The 15,345-nt window shown below is 46.3% G+C and overlaps 1 protein-coding gene across 3 annotated transcripts in view; it reads right to left on the minus strand.

Annotated features, from left to right (window-relative positions):
- Nucleotides 1-14,123, minus strand: part of rilpl1 (Rab interacting lysosomal protein-like 1) — a 37,770-nt gene extending 23,647 nt beyond the window's left edge. For all 3 annotated transcript variants that reach the window (XM_073052003.1, XM_073052004.1, XM_073052006.1), the window contains exons 1-2: nucleotides 13,578-14,123; nucleotides 3,699-3,849 (exon numbers count right to left, since the gene is read on the minus strand). In XM_073052003.1, the coding sequence (XP_072908104.1) occupies nucleotides 3,699-3,849; nucleotides 13,578-13,862 (436 nt within the window). In that variant the 5' untranslated portion in view covers nucleotides 13,863-14,123. The remainder of the gene's footprint in view (nucleotides 1-3,698; nucleotides 3,850-13,577) is intronic.
- Nucleotides 14,124-15,345: the final 1,222 nt, after the last annotated feature.

A 15,345-nucleotide genomic window follows, 5' to 3' on the forward strand; every position in this document is an offset into this window, starting at 1 on the left:
TTGAATTTTCTCTCAATTTAGAAAATAGTCCATACTTTTACTCAACTTCCACATCAGAAGTGAGGACATCTCCTCCTTGCTGACCATCTATCAGCACCTCATGGGTGCATGCTTGGACCTTGCTCTACTCTCTATACACATGGCTGTACGGCTAAGCACAGCTCCAAGGCCATCTTCAAATTTGCCGATGGCACCAGCGCTGTTAGAAAGATCACAGGTGGTGATGAGTCAGTGTACCGGAGCAAGAATGGTCACCCGTCATTTGAACTGAAGGGATGGACCGAGTGTTTGACACCGCTTACCTGGCTGAATGATGCCACAACAACCAGTAAATATGAATAGGAAGGGGAAAGAGGGTGAATATACCTCATTGGAATTCTCATTCCCAAACCCGGGAATTTTCCCTATTGCACTTAACCCATTCGCTTCCTCAATGAATCTGTCTCCATCATCCCACGGAGAGCTTAGTACAAACACCAACTTTACACCAAGTATAAGGTGGCTAAACACCATAATTCCCATTCTTGTTCCGATATGTCGGACTATGGCCTCCTCTTGTGCCACGACAAGACCACCCTCAGGGTGGAGAAACAACACCTTATATTCAGTCTGGGTAGCCTCCAACCTGATGGCATGAACATCGATTTCTCCTTCCTCCCTCTCACTCCCCTATTTCCTACTCTTGCCTTTTACCTCTCACCAGGCTATCACCTTCCCCCAGGTCTACTCCTATCTCCTGTGGTCTACTCTCCTCTATCAGATTCCTTTCTCTCCAGCCCTTGACCTTTCCCACCCACCTGGATTCACCTTTCACCTTCCAGCCATCCTCCACCCCCCCACCACTGTATCCAGAGATACCGGCCACATGACAGATGCACTGCCACCTGGCTGGTCGGAGGACACACCACACGCCAATCAACATTTGGTCCCTCCCAACTAATCAATGCACACCTAAATTATTGGTCACCTTAATTGGATTATCGCGCCCAGCCCCATGCTATAAAAGGTGAGACTTGTCCCTGGCTCGGCCTCTCTTACAGACCACCTCATTGAAGGTAAGTGCATTGATTTATGTTTGGGAAGGTCTATCGTTTGTCCTGGTAAGGGAGCCGCAGCTATCCAAGGTCAAGGGGGATAGCTGTTGTAGTGCTTTTCCCTTGTTCTTTGTTTGTGTAACCGTACCCTGTCCCCACACCGCTTCCTGTGTATTGTAGTTGCTTGCGTTGACCCGACTTCCCCTTGTAAATAAATTCCTTATTGTTAAAACTGTGTGTGTCCAGGCCTCTACTGTTCAGACTCAAAGAACCAGTTATTTTCCATCACAACAGCCACCCACCTTTTTATTCCGGCACTTTCCCCCCTTCCTTCTCAGTCCTGAAGAAGGGCGTCGGCTGAAACATTGACTGTTTATTCATTTTTATGGATATTGCCTGACCTCCAGCATTGTGTGTGTGTGTTGCTTATACAAAGTCATTTGTATGACAACACTGGCTCTTTGTTAACACTTTTTTTCTGAATCCTTTGTTCTAACTGTACTCAGTGTCATAGAACCCTATGGCACAGATTCAGGCCCTTCAATCCTTCCGGTCCACGCCAAGTTATTAATCTGCCTGCTCCCATCGACCTGCACTGGGACCACAGCCCTCCACACTCCTCGCATCCATGTACCTATCCAAACTGCTTTTAAACGTTGAAATTGAAACCACAACCACCACTTGCGCTGGCTCGTTCCACACTCTCACCACTACCAAGTGAAGAGGTTCCTTTCACCCTAAACCCATGCCCTCCTGTTCCAGTCACACCCAACCTCGTTTGTTTGTTACGTGCTGTGTTGTATAACGTGGGCGATCACGGTCTTTCCACGACCGTGATTGTTCTTGGCAAATCTTTCTACAGAAGTGGTTTGCCATTTTCTTCTGGGCAGTGTCTTTTCAAGACGGGTAACTCCAACTATTATCAATACCCTTCAGAGATTGTCTGCCTGGCGTCGGGGTCGCATAACCAGGACTTGTGATGTGCACCAGCTACTCAAAACCACCACCCACCACTTGCTCCCACGGTTTAATGTGACCCTGATCGGGGGGTGGGGTGGGGGTGCTTAGCAGGTGCTACACCTTGCCCAAGGGGGACCTGCTGGCTAGCGAGTGAAGGAGCACCTTTCATCTCCTTTTGTACAGGCACATCTCCACCCTGCCACCTGCACCCAACCTCATGGACAAACATAAACAAGAGATTCTGCAGATACTGGAAATCCAGAACCACACATGCAAAATAGAAGAGGAATCCAGCAGTTCAGGCAGCATCTATGGAGGGGAATAAATAGTCAACGGCAAAGTTTTGGGCCAAAACTGTTCATCAGGACAGTAGTTCCTCCGGCATTTTGTGTATTACTCAGTGGGGAAAAACCTGCTTGCACTTACCCTATCTGCACCCCTCATAATTTTGTATTCTTGTGTTGGCCATGGCTAGAATTAACTCCTGTTTCAGCAAGGACCTGGATCTATTGCAATTTGCCAATCACCACAATAGGATTACAGTGGATGCAATCTCATTGGCTCTCCATGTAACCTTGAATCACCTGGACAATACTAATACCCATGTCAGGATGCTGATCATTGGCTACAGCTCAGCGTTCAACACCATCGCTCCTACAGTTCTGATTGGAAAAACTCCAGAACTTGGGCCTCTGTACCTCCCTCTGCAACTGGATCCTTGACTTCCTGACCAGAAAACCACAATCTACAGATCGGAAATAACATCTCTACTTCGCTGACAATCAACACTGACGCAACTCAGGGATACATGCTTAGCCCACTGCTCTACTCTCTACACTCATGACTGTGTGGTTAGGCATACCATTTATAAATTTGCTAACACAAATATTGTTGGCAGAGTTTCAGATGGTGACGAGAGGGCATTCAGGAGTGAGATGTATCAGCTAGTTGAGTGGTGCAACAAGCTTGCACTCAATGTCAGTAAGACCAAAGAAGTGACTGTGGACTTCAGAAGGGGTGAGACGAGGGCACACACATCAGTCCTCAGAGGGATCAGAAGTGGAAACAGTGAGCAATTGCAAGTTCCTGGTTGTCAATATCTCTAAAGATCTAACCTGCACCCAACATACTGATTCAGCTACAAAGGCAGCATGATTATATTTCATTAGGAGTTTGAGAAGACTTGGCCTGTCACCAAAGGCACTTGCAAATTTCTACAGATGTACCGTGGAGAGCATTCTAACTGGCTACATCACCATCTGGTATGAGGGATGGGGGGCTACTGCACAGGATCAAAATAAGCTGCAGAGAGTTGTAAACTTAGTCAACTCCATCACAGGCATGAGCCTCTGTAGTCTCCAGGACATCTTTAAGAAGCGATGCCTCAAAAAGGTGGCATCAATCATTAAGGACCCCCAATACCCAGGACACATCTTGTTCTCATTGTTACCATCAGGAAGGAGGTATGGAAGCCTGAACGCATACACTCAATGACTCGGGAACAGCTTCTTCCCCTCTGACACGTATTTCTAAATGGACAATGAACCCATGAACACTACCATACTACTTTGTTTCTATTTTTTTGCACTACTTATTTAACTCTTTACATATTATATGCTGGTGAAAGTAAACCTGCTTATGATTTCAGAAGGCACATATCAACATGCCAGACAGAACAGTGGACTGGCCACCCAAAGCTTTTACCTTCCTGCTTGAGGATGTCTTCATCGGTAAAATGACTGTCTTTGTGGGAGAGGTTCTTCATCAGCTGCTTGTTCTCCTGCTGAAGCTGCGCGATCTGAGACAACAGATCCTGTGCTTCACCTCGCCACACGTCCTCCACCAGGACCAGTTCCTGAACACAGGACAGAGAGGCCATCAGACACACATAGTGACCACCCCCCCCACGAGGGAATGATACTTCCCACCAGCCATCACTGTACCTGTTATCCCCGTCGACACTGTGAGCTTCACATGAACGAGGAATTTCAGTGCAGTCTAAGATTGCTTTCTATAGATGTGTAGTGGAGAGTATACTGACTGGCTGCGTCACTGCCTGGTATGGCAACACCAATGTCCTTGAACAGAAAATCCTACAAAAGGTCGTGGATTTGGCCCAGTCCATCACAGGTAAAGCCCTCCTCACCATTGAGCACATCTACATGAAACATTGTCGTAGGAAAACCGTAACCATTAGAGATCCCCACCACCCTGGCCAAGCTCCCTTCTCGCTGCTGCCATGAGGCAGAAGGTACAAGAGCCTCAGGACTCATACCACCAGGTTCAGGAACAGTTACTACCCTTCAATCATCAGACTCTTATTAGTTTTTTTATACATTTTCTACATAGCTACAGATAAAAAAAAACCCAGATCAAAATGAAGAACATTGATACAGTGCAAAAATAAACATACAATAATAATGATACAAAGAAAGATAATTGAGAAAGCACCCAAATTGAAGACATGTAAAATTAGTATCCTCCCCAAGCCCCGCAACAAAAAAAAACTCCAGATCAACCACAACACAATATAGAGAATATAAATCAGGACAATCAAACCCCCAAAACTGTAAATACACTTAGCAACAGAAGATATTAATGCCTACTACCAAAAAAAAAGCTGAAAGCAAGGGACCGAAAAAAAACCTTAGTTAAGAGGAAGGTTATGAAAATACTCAATAAAAGGTCCCCAGACCTTATGGAACTTTGTATCCGAATTAAGAACTGAATAATGAATTTTTTCAAGGTCTAAGCAGGCCATAATATCGTTAAGCCATTGAGCATGTGTGGGCGGGGCAACATCTCTCCATCTAAGGAGGATTAAACGTCTAGCCAGGAGAGAGGCAAAAGATAATATTCGACACTTAGTCGAACTCAGACGTAAATCTGTCTCACCCCAGAAACCGAACAAAGCAATTAAAGGGTTAGGTTCTAGGTGGTGATTCAGAATATACAATAACGTTATGAAGACATCTTTCCAAAATTTCTCCAAGCTAGGACAAAACCAGTACATATGAATGAGAGAGGCCTCGCCCCTTTTGCATTTATCACAAAGTAGACTGACGTTAGGGTAAAATCGAGATAATTTAGATTTAGACATATGGGCTCTATGAACAATCTTCAACTGTAAAAGGCAACGGCGAGCACAAAGAGAGGTTGAATTAACCGATTTGAGAATCGAGTCCCAAGTCTCATCAGATAAGGAGGTATTTAAATCATGCTCCCATGCCATTTTAATTTTATCCACAGGGGCACGTTGTAAGGCTGCTAATTTATCACGAATGAATGATATTAAACCTTTACCTAGTGGATTAATAGAAAGAAATAAGTCCATAACATTTTTCTCAGGCATTTCAGGTAAGTTAGGGATTAAAGGAGTAATAAAATGTCTAATTTGGAGATATCTAAATAAATGAGCATTGGGCAGATTGAACTTAGCAGAGAGCTGTTGAAAAGAAGCGAAGCGATTATCAATAAAAAGATCTTCAAAATGTCTAATGCCCTTCCTATACCAATCATGGAATGCTGAGTCATACGTAGTAGGTAAAAAAAGGTGATTATGTAAGATAGGGCTAGAAAAGGAAAAACCATGGAAACCATAAAATTTCCTAAACTGAGCCCATATACGCAAAGTGTGTCTAACAAGAGGATTAACTATTAATCTGGACAAACTACTAGGGAGTACAGAGCCGAGAAGTGCAGAGATAGATAATTCTTTAGTGGAGCTCAACTCCATTGCCACCCAGTTAGGGCACTCGGGTTGGCCATGGAAAAAAGACCAAAAGGTAGCACAACGTATATTAGCTGCCCAATAATATAAACGAAAGTTAGGTAAAGCCATGCCACCCTCTTTTTTTAGATTTTTGGAGATAAACTTTATTAATTCTAGAGCGCTTATTCTTCCACAGATATGACAAAATAATAGAGTCTAAGGAATCAAAAAAAGATTTAGGAATAAAAATTGGGATTGATTGAAATAAATATAAAAGTTTAGGGAGAACATACATTTTAACAACATTAATACGACCTACCAAAGACATAGATAGAGGTGACCATTGTAACAGACTCTGTTTAATAGTATATGAAAGATTGGCAAAATTTTCACGAAAGATATCTTTAAACTTCTTTGTGACTGTAATCCCAAGATAAGTAAATTGATTGTGGACTACTTTAAAAGGGAGATCACGAAATGTTAATTCTTGTGCTTCTTTATTAATTGGGAAAAGTTCGCTCTTATGTAAATTAAGTTTATATCCAGAGAACTGGCTAAACTGGTCAAGAAGTGAAAACATTGGAGGCAAGGATGTAGACGGATTTGAAAGAAAAAGTAATAAGTCATCAGCATAAAGAGAAACTATATGCTCAACACCCCCTCTCCAAATCCCAGTCAGAATCATCAGACTCTTGAACAAAAAGGGATAACTACACTCACTTGTCCATCCATTAAGATGTTCCCACAACCAATGATCTCGCTTTAAGAACTCTTTACGCCATGCTCTCATTATTTGTTATTTATTTATATTTGCATTTCCACAGTTTGTTGTTTTCTGCACTCTGGCTGATCTTTCAATGATCCTGTTATAGTTACTGTTCCATAGGTTCGCTGGGTATGCCCACAGGAAAATGAATCTCAGGGTTGTATATGGAGACATGCATGCAGTTTGATAATAAAGTTTACTTGGAACTTTTGAGGATTAGTTTTATGTGTCACAAGTACATGGAAATACACAGTGAAACTCGGCATTCACATCAGCCCGAGGATGTGCTGGGGGCAGCCTGCAAGTGTCACCATGCTTCCAGTGCCTGCTCACAACTTATTAACCCTAATCCACAAGCCTTTGAAATGCGCGAGGAAACCAGAGCACCCAGAGGGATTCTACACAGAAGAACATACAAACTCCTTACAGAGAGCGAAGGGAAGTGAACCCTGGCCAGTGATCCTGGTGCTGTAAAACACTGTGCTAACCATTACACAGAACGCTGATCTGACATTGGAGCTATGGAGGACTGGTCGTTGGAGAGTGAGCGGACTGGAGGAAAGTGAGCAGCTAGTGACGAGGGTGGAGTGGGAGACTGGGGGAGGGGGGGAGAGCATGTTGCTGTCTGTATACAGACAGAGCAGCTCTGCGTATGAGCAAAGTACAAGTGCATAGTGTGTGTAATGCACACAACGTGCTGGAGGAAATCGGCAACTCAGGCAGCATCTATGGAGGGGAGTAAACAGTCCACAGTTTGGGCTGGGACCCTTCATCAGGACTGGAAAAGGAGAGGGCAGATGCCAGAATAAGGTTGGTCTGGTGGGGTGGGGGGTGGGAGGACAAACTGGCAAGTGTTAGGTGAGACCAGGCAAGGGAGAAGGTGGGTGGTGGATGAAGTAGGAAGCTAGGAGGGAATAAATGGAAGAGGTAAAGGGCCGAAGGAATCCTTTTCTGGCTTTTGAACCCTTTCCTTTCCACTCCCATCCCTGGGCGCAACAGATAGAGCCAAGCAGGAATTCTACCTGAGCATTCCCAAAGGCCCATGAGCATGGAAGTGTAGCGGCTAGCGTTATGCTCTAACAGCGCAACGACGTAGGTTCAATTCCGTTGCTGTCTATAGAGAGTTTGAACGTGCTCTCCATGACTGCGTGGGTTTCCTCCAGGTGCTCCGGTCTCCTTCCACATTCCAAAGACAATCAGATTAGTTGGTTAATTGGTCACATAGGTGTAATTGGGTGGCATGGGCTCGTTCTGACCAGAAGGGCCTGTTACCACGCTGTATCTCTAAATAAAATGTCTATTATCTAATTAGGTGTGTAGCAACAAAACCAAAACAACTGCCGCTGCTGACGACCCTACAGATTTATAATACTTGCATGACGCGTCCTCACTCAATAATAATTGCTCCAAAAGTCAAAGATATGTATTCAATCCTTCATTAGCAAACACAAGGTCTTGAAGCGATGAAGCTTAAGCATACCCAAGTGTCAATGAGCACTACAGAGCAGTCATCAAAAGATACAACCTCCGTCGGTCCCCAGCTACAAACTGGGATGAACAAAACATGAATGGATGACTTATTCCCTTTGCTCTTACCACACTTCCCCCGCCCGCCCCCCCCACTCATGTGACTACTGACCATAAACTCACAATACGATACAGATAGAGAAGAGATAAAGGGAGTCAGCTGCTTTAATTGTGTGATGAGGAATTTGAGGCTTTAACTTGCTGGGAAATCTCTCCATGTGACAATTGGCAAAATTAAACCTGGAGATTGCAGTTTACATCTCCTGTTTTCATGGGATGAGAGTCTGCAGATTACTGGATATTCCTGGTGTATGCTGCTTCCCTCCATCTTTCACCGTTCTGGTCTGGTGAATATTGACCTGTTTCTCCCTGCTCCCTCTCATCCACACCCTACTGAGAAACTCAGCAATATTACAAGGATCTGACAAAGGAAATTGGAATGGGGAGAAATGAAAGATGAGTTTTATTTGTCACATGCACATCGAAACGTAACAGTGAAATGTGTAATTTGTGTCAACACAGCCTGAAGGGGCAGCCCACAATGTAGAAGACTGAGAGGAGATTTGATAGAGGTATACAAAATAATGGGGGGGGGGGAGGGAGACAGGGTAAATGTAAGCAGGCTTTTGCCACTGCGGTTGGGTCAGACTACAACTAGAGGTCACGGGTTAAGTGTGAAAGGTGAAAAGTTTAAGGGGAATATGAGGGGAAACTTTCACTTGGAGGATCGTGAGTGTGGGGATTGAGCTGCCAGCACAAGTGGTGTCAGTGAGCTGGATGTCAATGTCTAAGGGAAGTTTGGATAGTAGAGGTATGGAAGGTATGGAAGGTCGATGGGAGTGGGTAGTTTAAATGTCTCAACATGGGCTAGATGGACTGAAGGGCCAACTTCTGTGCTGTACTTTTCTATGGCACCAACGTAGCACGAGCCGTAACTCTTGTGGTCTATACATCTTTGGAATGTGGGGAAACCAAAGAAAATCCACGTGGTCAGGGGAAGGACAAGCAAACTCTATACAGACAGTGGCAGAATTGAACCCCAATCACTGGCGCGGTGAAGCATTATGCTAACCGCTATGCTACTGTGCCAGCTGGAGATGACTGACCAGCTCAATAATGAACATTAATCTCAAATAAGCATCGCCTATTTCAGCCTGGATTCCCTCTCCAAAAGCCCATGAATTGCTGGCTACTCCGGAAGTATATTCCAGGGTGAAAGCCTTTGGACTGTAAGGAATCGAGGGTTCTGGAGATGGAGATAAGCTGAGGTTGAGGCAATGTCATCAACTCTGAAGGATGGGGTGGGCACCAGTTGGTCAGTCAACACCTGCTCCAATTTCCTTGTCACGCAGTTCTACTGCTGAGTTTCTCAGTGGGGGTCAGGGAGAAAGAGACCAAAAATTCCTCAGACCAGACGGTGACAACATGGAGGGAAGCAGCGTATACCAGGAATAGCCAATAATTTGCAGACTCTCATCCAATGAAAACAGGAGATGTAAACTGCAATCTCCAGGTTTAACTTTGCCGAATGTCACGTGGGGAGATTTCCCAACAAGTCAAAGCCTCAAATTCTTCATCACACAATTAATGAAGCTGACACCCTGCAGAACTATTAAACAATTAACATCAACATTTCTCGATGTTGGGGCTGTTTCAGGAGCGGACCCAACGTAGAACAATCCAGCATAGGAACAGGCCATTCAGCCCACAATGTCATGCCAAACTGGTTAAAAAGTAAATTTAAAAACTTCTAAACACTAATCCCTCCTACCTACACAATGTCCTCATATTCCACCTTCCTCAGATTCATATGCCTATCTAAATGTCTCTAAGAAGCCTCTAATGAATTTACCCCTACCACCATACCAGGCAGCACATTCCAGGCATCCAACACTGAGTAAAAAATCTTACTCCTCATATCCCCTCTCATCTTCAATGCATGCCCTCTGGTATCAGCATTTCCACCTGGGGGGGGGGGGGTAAAAAAAATACTTGTCTACTCTATCTATGCCTCTTACAATCTTTTCAAGCTTTACAGGTTTAGCTGGGCAAATTTCCAAACAGTTCCATGAGACTGGCCCAAACTAGGATGCACACTTATCCAGTCAGATGCTTCACTCAGGCTTGGCAACTCTCCCTGTTAATTTGGGTTAACATGTTTGACGCTGATGGAATATGTCGAAGTAGCTCCGATCCACTAGATGAGAGCACTTGGGCGTTGGTGTTTACCCAATTAGTGATCCTGTTAGGAACTTTTCTCCTCGTCAGAGGATATTTTGGGACCCAACATAACGCGAGAGCTGCTGCCAAGTGCCAGCGTCACCCTATAATCACATGCCGGGAGCAAACATGTAATCACACTGAAACGGGCGGGCAGTAGCAGAAATAACCTGCGCTTGCTAACCAACTTCCCCAAGTTAATTTCTCGTTGGATGACTGCCCAGTGTTGGCCCAGGGAGGGGAGAGCTCTGGGAACATGCTCTGAGCAACACACAAAATGCTGGAGGAACTCAGCAGGACAGAACCAGACATCCATCATTAAGGACCCCATCACCTAGGTCATGCCCTCTTCTCACTGTAACCATTGGGGAGAAGGTACAGGAACCTGAAAACACACACTCAACAATTCAGGAACAGCTTCTTCCCCTCTGCAATCAGATTTCCGAATGGACATTGAACCCATGAACATGACCTCACTATTTTTGCATTACTTATTTAATTTTTAATATATATTTCATATGGTAATTTATAGTATTTACATATTGCACTGTACTGCTGTGGCAAAACAACAAATTTCATGACCTATATAATTCAGTTTTTTTTCTCTATTATGTAATACATTGTACAGCTGCCACAAAGTTAACAAATTTCACAACATATGCCAGTGACACGAAACCTGATTCTGATAATTATTTGGTGAAATGAAAGAACCAGAGGAAACGTACCTAGAGTGAAACACTGGGTTAGTACAGAAACAGAACTCTGATTTACACAGAAGTCAGCCCATGACCAGGAACAGAACCCTCGGGTAACCCTGGAAAGACTGTGCCAACTTAGATGTTCAACCAGTGTGCAAAAGTCTACAAACTGTGCAAACACAAAAAGAAATAATAATAACTAAACAATAAATATCGAGAACATGGGATGAAGAGTCCTTAAAAGAGACTCAATTGGCCGCAGGAACATTTTGATGATGGACAAGTGAAGTTATCCCCTTTGGTTCAATAGCCTGATGTTTGAGGGGTAATGACTGTTCCTGAACTTAGAGGTTGAGCCCTGAGGCTCCTGTACCTTCTTCCTAATGGCAGCAGAGAGAAGAGAGCGTGTCCTGGGTGGTGTGGGTCCCTGATGATGGATGCTGCTTTCCCAGAACAGCATATCATGTAGATGTGCCCAGAGGTGGAGGGGGCTTTACTCATGATGGACTGGACCATATTCACTAATTTTTGTAGGATTTTCCATTCAAGGGCATTGGCGTTTCCATACTCGGCTGTGACATACTCGCCACTACACCTCTATAGAAGTTTGTCAGTTTTAGATGTCTTGCCAAATCTTTGCAAACTCCTAGTTTTGAGGGGATGATAGTATTGAATACTGAGCTGTAGTTGATAAAGAGCATCCTGATGTATGCACCTTTACTGTCCAGATGTTCCAGGGTTGAGTAAAGAGCCAATGAAATGGCATCTGCTGTGGACCTGTTGTGCTGGTAGGCAAACTGGAATGGATCCAAGTCACCTCTCAGGTAGGAGTTGATGATTCATCACCAACCTCTCAAAACACTTCATCACTGTGGATGCAAGTGCTACCGGATGATAGTTATTGAGGCAGGTTACCTCGTTCTTCTTGGGCACCGATATCATTGAAGCCTGCTTGAAGTACGTGGATACCTCAGACTGCCGAAGCGAGAGGTTAAAGATCTCAGTGAACACTCCAGCTAGTTGATCAGCACAAGTCGTTAGCACATGGCCTGGTACCTCGTCTGCGCTGGATGCTTTTCATGGGCTCAGCCTCAGACTGAAATCACAGGATCATCAGGGGGAGGGGCTGCGGGGGTTTGTGATGGTTCCTCCATGTTTTGATAGTAAAACATAGGTGTTCAACTCATCTGGAAGCGAAGCCCTGTTGTCACCCATGTTGTTTGATTTCACTTTAGAAGAGATGATAGCATTCGAGCCCTGCTACAACTGTCCAGCATCCATCATTGTTTCCAGTTTAGTCCAGAATTGCCACTTTATCAGCAAGATGGCTGTCTGGATCATATCAAGGTCACCAGAATTGAATGCCTCTGATCTGCCCTCAGAGTGTAGATTACATGGTTCATCCATGGCTTTTGATTGGGGGAGACTCGGAATGATTTTGTGGGGTCACACTCATCTACAATGGCTTTAATAAAAGTCTGTTACAACCATGGTGTATGCAGTCAGATCCACAGAATACGGGCCAATCCATTGACTTGAAGCAGTCCCCCAGCTGCTTCTCTGCCTTCTGCAATCACCACTCTGTTGTCACCGAGCTTTGCTCTTTAGCCTCTGCCTGCACGTAGGTCGGCAGAAGGTCAGCCAAGTCACCCGAATTACTGAAATGCAGTCTGGGGCGTGGAGCAGTAGGCATTCCTTATCTCGCTATAACGGTGGTCCAGTGGGTTGGGACCTCTGGTGTTACAGGTTATATGCTGATTGTAATTGGGCAGGGGTTTCTTCAAACAAGCCTGGTTGAACTCCCCGACTACACACATCGAAATGTACAGTGAAACGTATTGTTTGTGTCAATAACCAAGGCAGTCCATCCTCGGGGTGCTGGGGGCAGCCCACAAGAGTCGCCACACTTCTGGCACCAACATAGGACGCCCACAACTCACTAGCCGTAGCCCGTACGTCTTTAGACCCTGGGAGGAAACTGGAGCACCAAGAGGACACGGAGAAGGTACAAACTCCTTACAGACAGCAGTGAGCATCAAACCCCAATAGAGGACTGCAGACGTTGTAAAGCAATTTTGCCAACCACTATGCCACTGACGGCCGGTTGGAGCACCGGGTTTGTCCCGAGCTTTGCGGTAAACGTCAGTGTTGTAACTGCACTGAAACAGCTTGGCTCAGAACAGTTCCTCAGTACTACAGCCAGATGATGTCTAGACCTCAGCCCTGCCATGAACACTCTCCAGCCCGGCTGCGAAAGCAGGGGGTTAGACAATGGGCTAGTAACCCCGTTCCGTAAAACCCCAGAGCTACAGAAACACCAACAGAAGCTCTAAAGACCTCATTCATCCCCAGGAGAGGGAGGATCTTCACTGAGAAGACCTATGAAGTGGTGTGAAAGCGGAAGCCACAGGGCCGATCAGCCTTCCCAAGGCAGCGGACTCCGGCCAGCTGCCGTCTGCAGCCTAAACCCCAGCAGGGGTGATGGGCTTTAGAAGCTGAAGGGTTCTAAATAAATCAGAAATGGTCGGATGACGGGAGAAAGTGAGGAGGCGGGTGGGGGGGATTGCGGTTTGAGATCCCGGTTCCTCTCTACGACCAACCCCAGACGGCCTCGGCTCCGGACCGGGAGGGAGGCAGGCGGCCGGCCGCCCGCCACTCACCTGCTGGTGTTTGCGCTCCTTTTCGATGCGCTCGGTCCTCTCGAGCCGCATGCGGCCGAGCTCCAGCCGCAGCTCCTCCAGCTCGGGGTTGCTACGGTTGCGGCTCACCAGCTCCTCCAGCATCTCCAGCACCCGAACCACTTTGGGCAGCAGCTTGGCGATGGCGTCGCAGCCGAAAGAGTCGATGATGCGCTCGAACTCCTGGCCGACCAGCGCCGCGATGTCGTACACGTCGGTGACCGAGAGCTCGGCCGGAGCCTTGTCCAGGGCCGAGGCCGCTTCCATGGCCGGGCCTCGCTAGCTCGCCCGTCCCCTCCCTTCGCTCTCTCCTCCTCCTCCTCCCTCTCGGCTTTACACGTTCCCTTTGTTTTTCTCTTCCCTCTATCCTTAACTTTCCTGCACTCAAAACTTACTTTGCTTCTCTCTCCCTGACTTTGAACTCCTCCCTCCTCACGCTCGCCTCTGCCCACGGACCCCCGGTCCCTCTCCCTCCGGGATATTTCTGGATCACCAGCTCTCCGAAACCAATTCTCCCCCAGTCCCCTCCCTCCTCACACTCCTCTCTGCCTTCGGGACCTTTCTCCACCACTAATTCTCCCCCCAGTCCCTCTCCTCTTCCCCCACCCCCCAGGACCTTTCTCCGTGACTAGTTCTCTCCCCCCCCAGTCCCGCTCTCTCCCTCCGGGACCTTTCTCCCCACTGGCCTCACTATCCTCCTGGGATCTTTCTCCGTCACCAGTTCTCCCTGCGGGCCGTTCCTGCCATCAATTCTGCCCCCAGGACTTTTCTTGGTCACTAATTCCCCCACCCTTCCCACTCCAGGAGACTTCACAACGCCAAATCACCGCGGGCGGAGGCCGCGATGCGCATGCGTTGCAGTCCGGCCGGGCGCAGCCCAGCACAGGGGGTCTGTGGGGTCCGTGTGCCCGTCCAGTCGCACTGACCCACAAGCTCTTCACAAACATTCCTGCCGGTGGATAGATATTAGCTTAGTTCGTTCTTCCAGCCGTTGGTATTCACAGACCCGGCTCCAGATCCTTCTCAACTTCTGAAATAAAGTCGAGGAGGCTGAAATTACGTCACCATGATGCTGGAGACACTCAGCAGCTCGGGCAGTTTCAGTGATCACGGCGTTCATGTGGGTTAAATATCACCACACTTCGAAATGGTCCCATTGAACCCGCAAAGCATAGTAATGGGTGCCATAGTACTAGGTAACTCTTTGTACTCCAACAGTGCTAGATTCTTTCTCTTTGAAACACCCACGGTGTCAAGACCCTATAAAAATGTAAAATGTTTCTTTCGAGTCCGCTCTCAGTGCTCTATGTTCCGGGTTCGGCATGTCCAACCTTCCCTCCTCGGTCAACCTGCCCATTCCTGCTGTTACCATACCAAACCTTTCAAAACCTGTATCGACATCTTTCTGTTAGTATTGTGACCAGTGGCTTCCGCAGTATTCTCGATGTGATCCTCCCAGTGCCCAGTCTAACAGAAGTCCAACCTCCCTAAATTTTCTACCCAATCGCCCTAATAATTTATTTCTCACAATACGTGTCTTTTGTAAATCTTAACCTAAGCTACCAAGATTCCTGTGCAAGAGCTCTCAAAGTCCCGGAAACTCATATGATTTAGAAAATCCACCTGTTTTTAAAAAAATCTTGCTAAAATGGACATTTTTACATTTTCCCCTCACTATTCACCATTTGCCAGATCTTTGCCCACACTCAATTAAGTTTAAGATCGCTGGCATACGTTGTGAAATTTGTTG

The sequence above is a fragment of the Hemitrygon akajei genome, chromosome 7, assembly GCF_048418815.1.
Source record: "Hemitrygon akajei chromosome 7, sHemAka1.3, whole genome shotgun sequence".
Classification (NCBI taxonomy): domain Eukaryota; kingdom Metazoa; phylum Chordata; class Chondrichthyes; order Myliobatiformes; family Dasyatidae; genus Hemitrygon; species Hemitrygon akajei.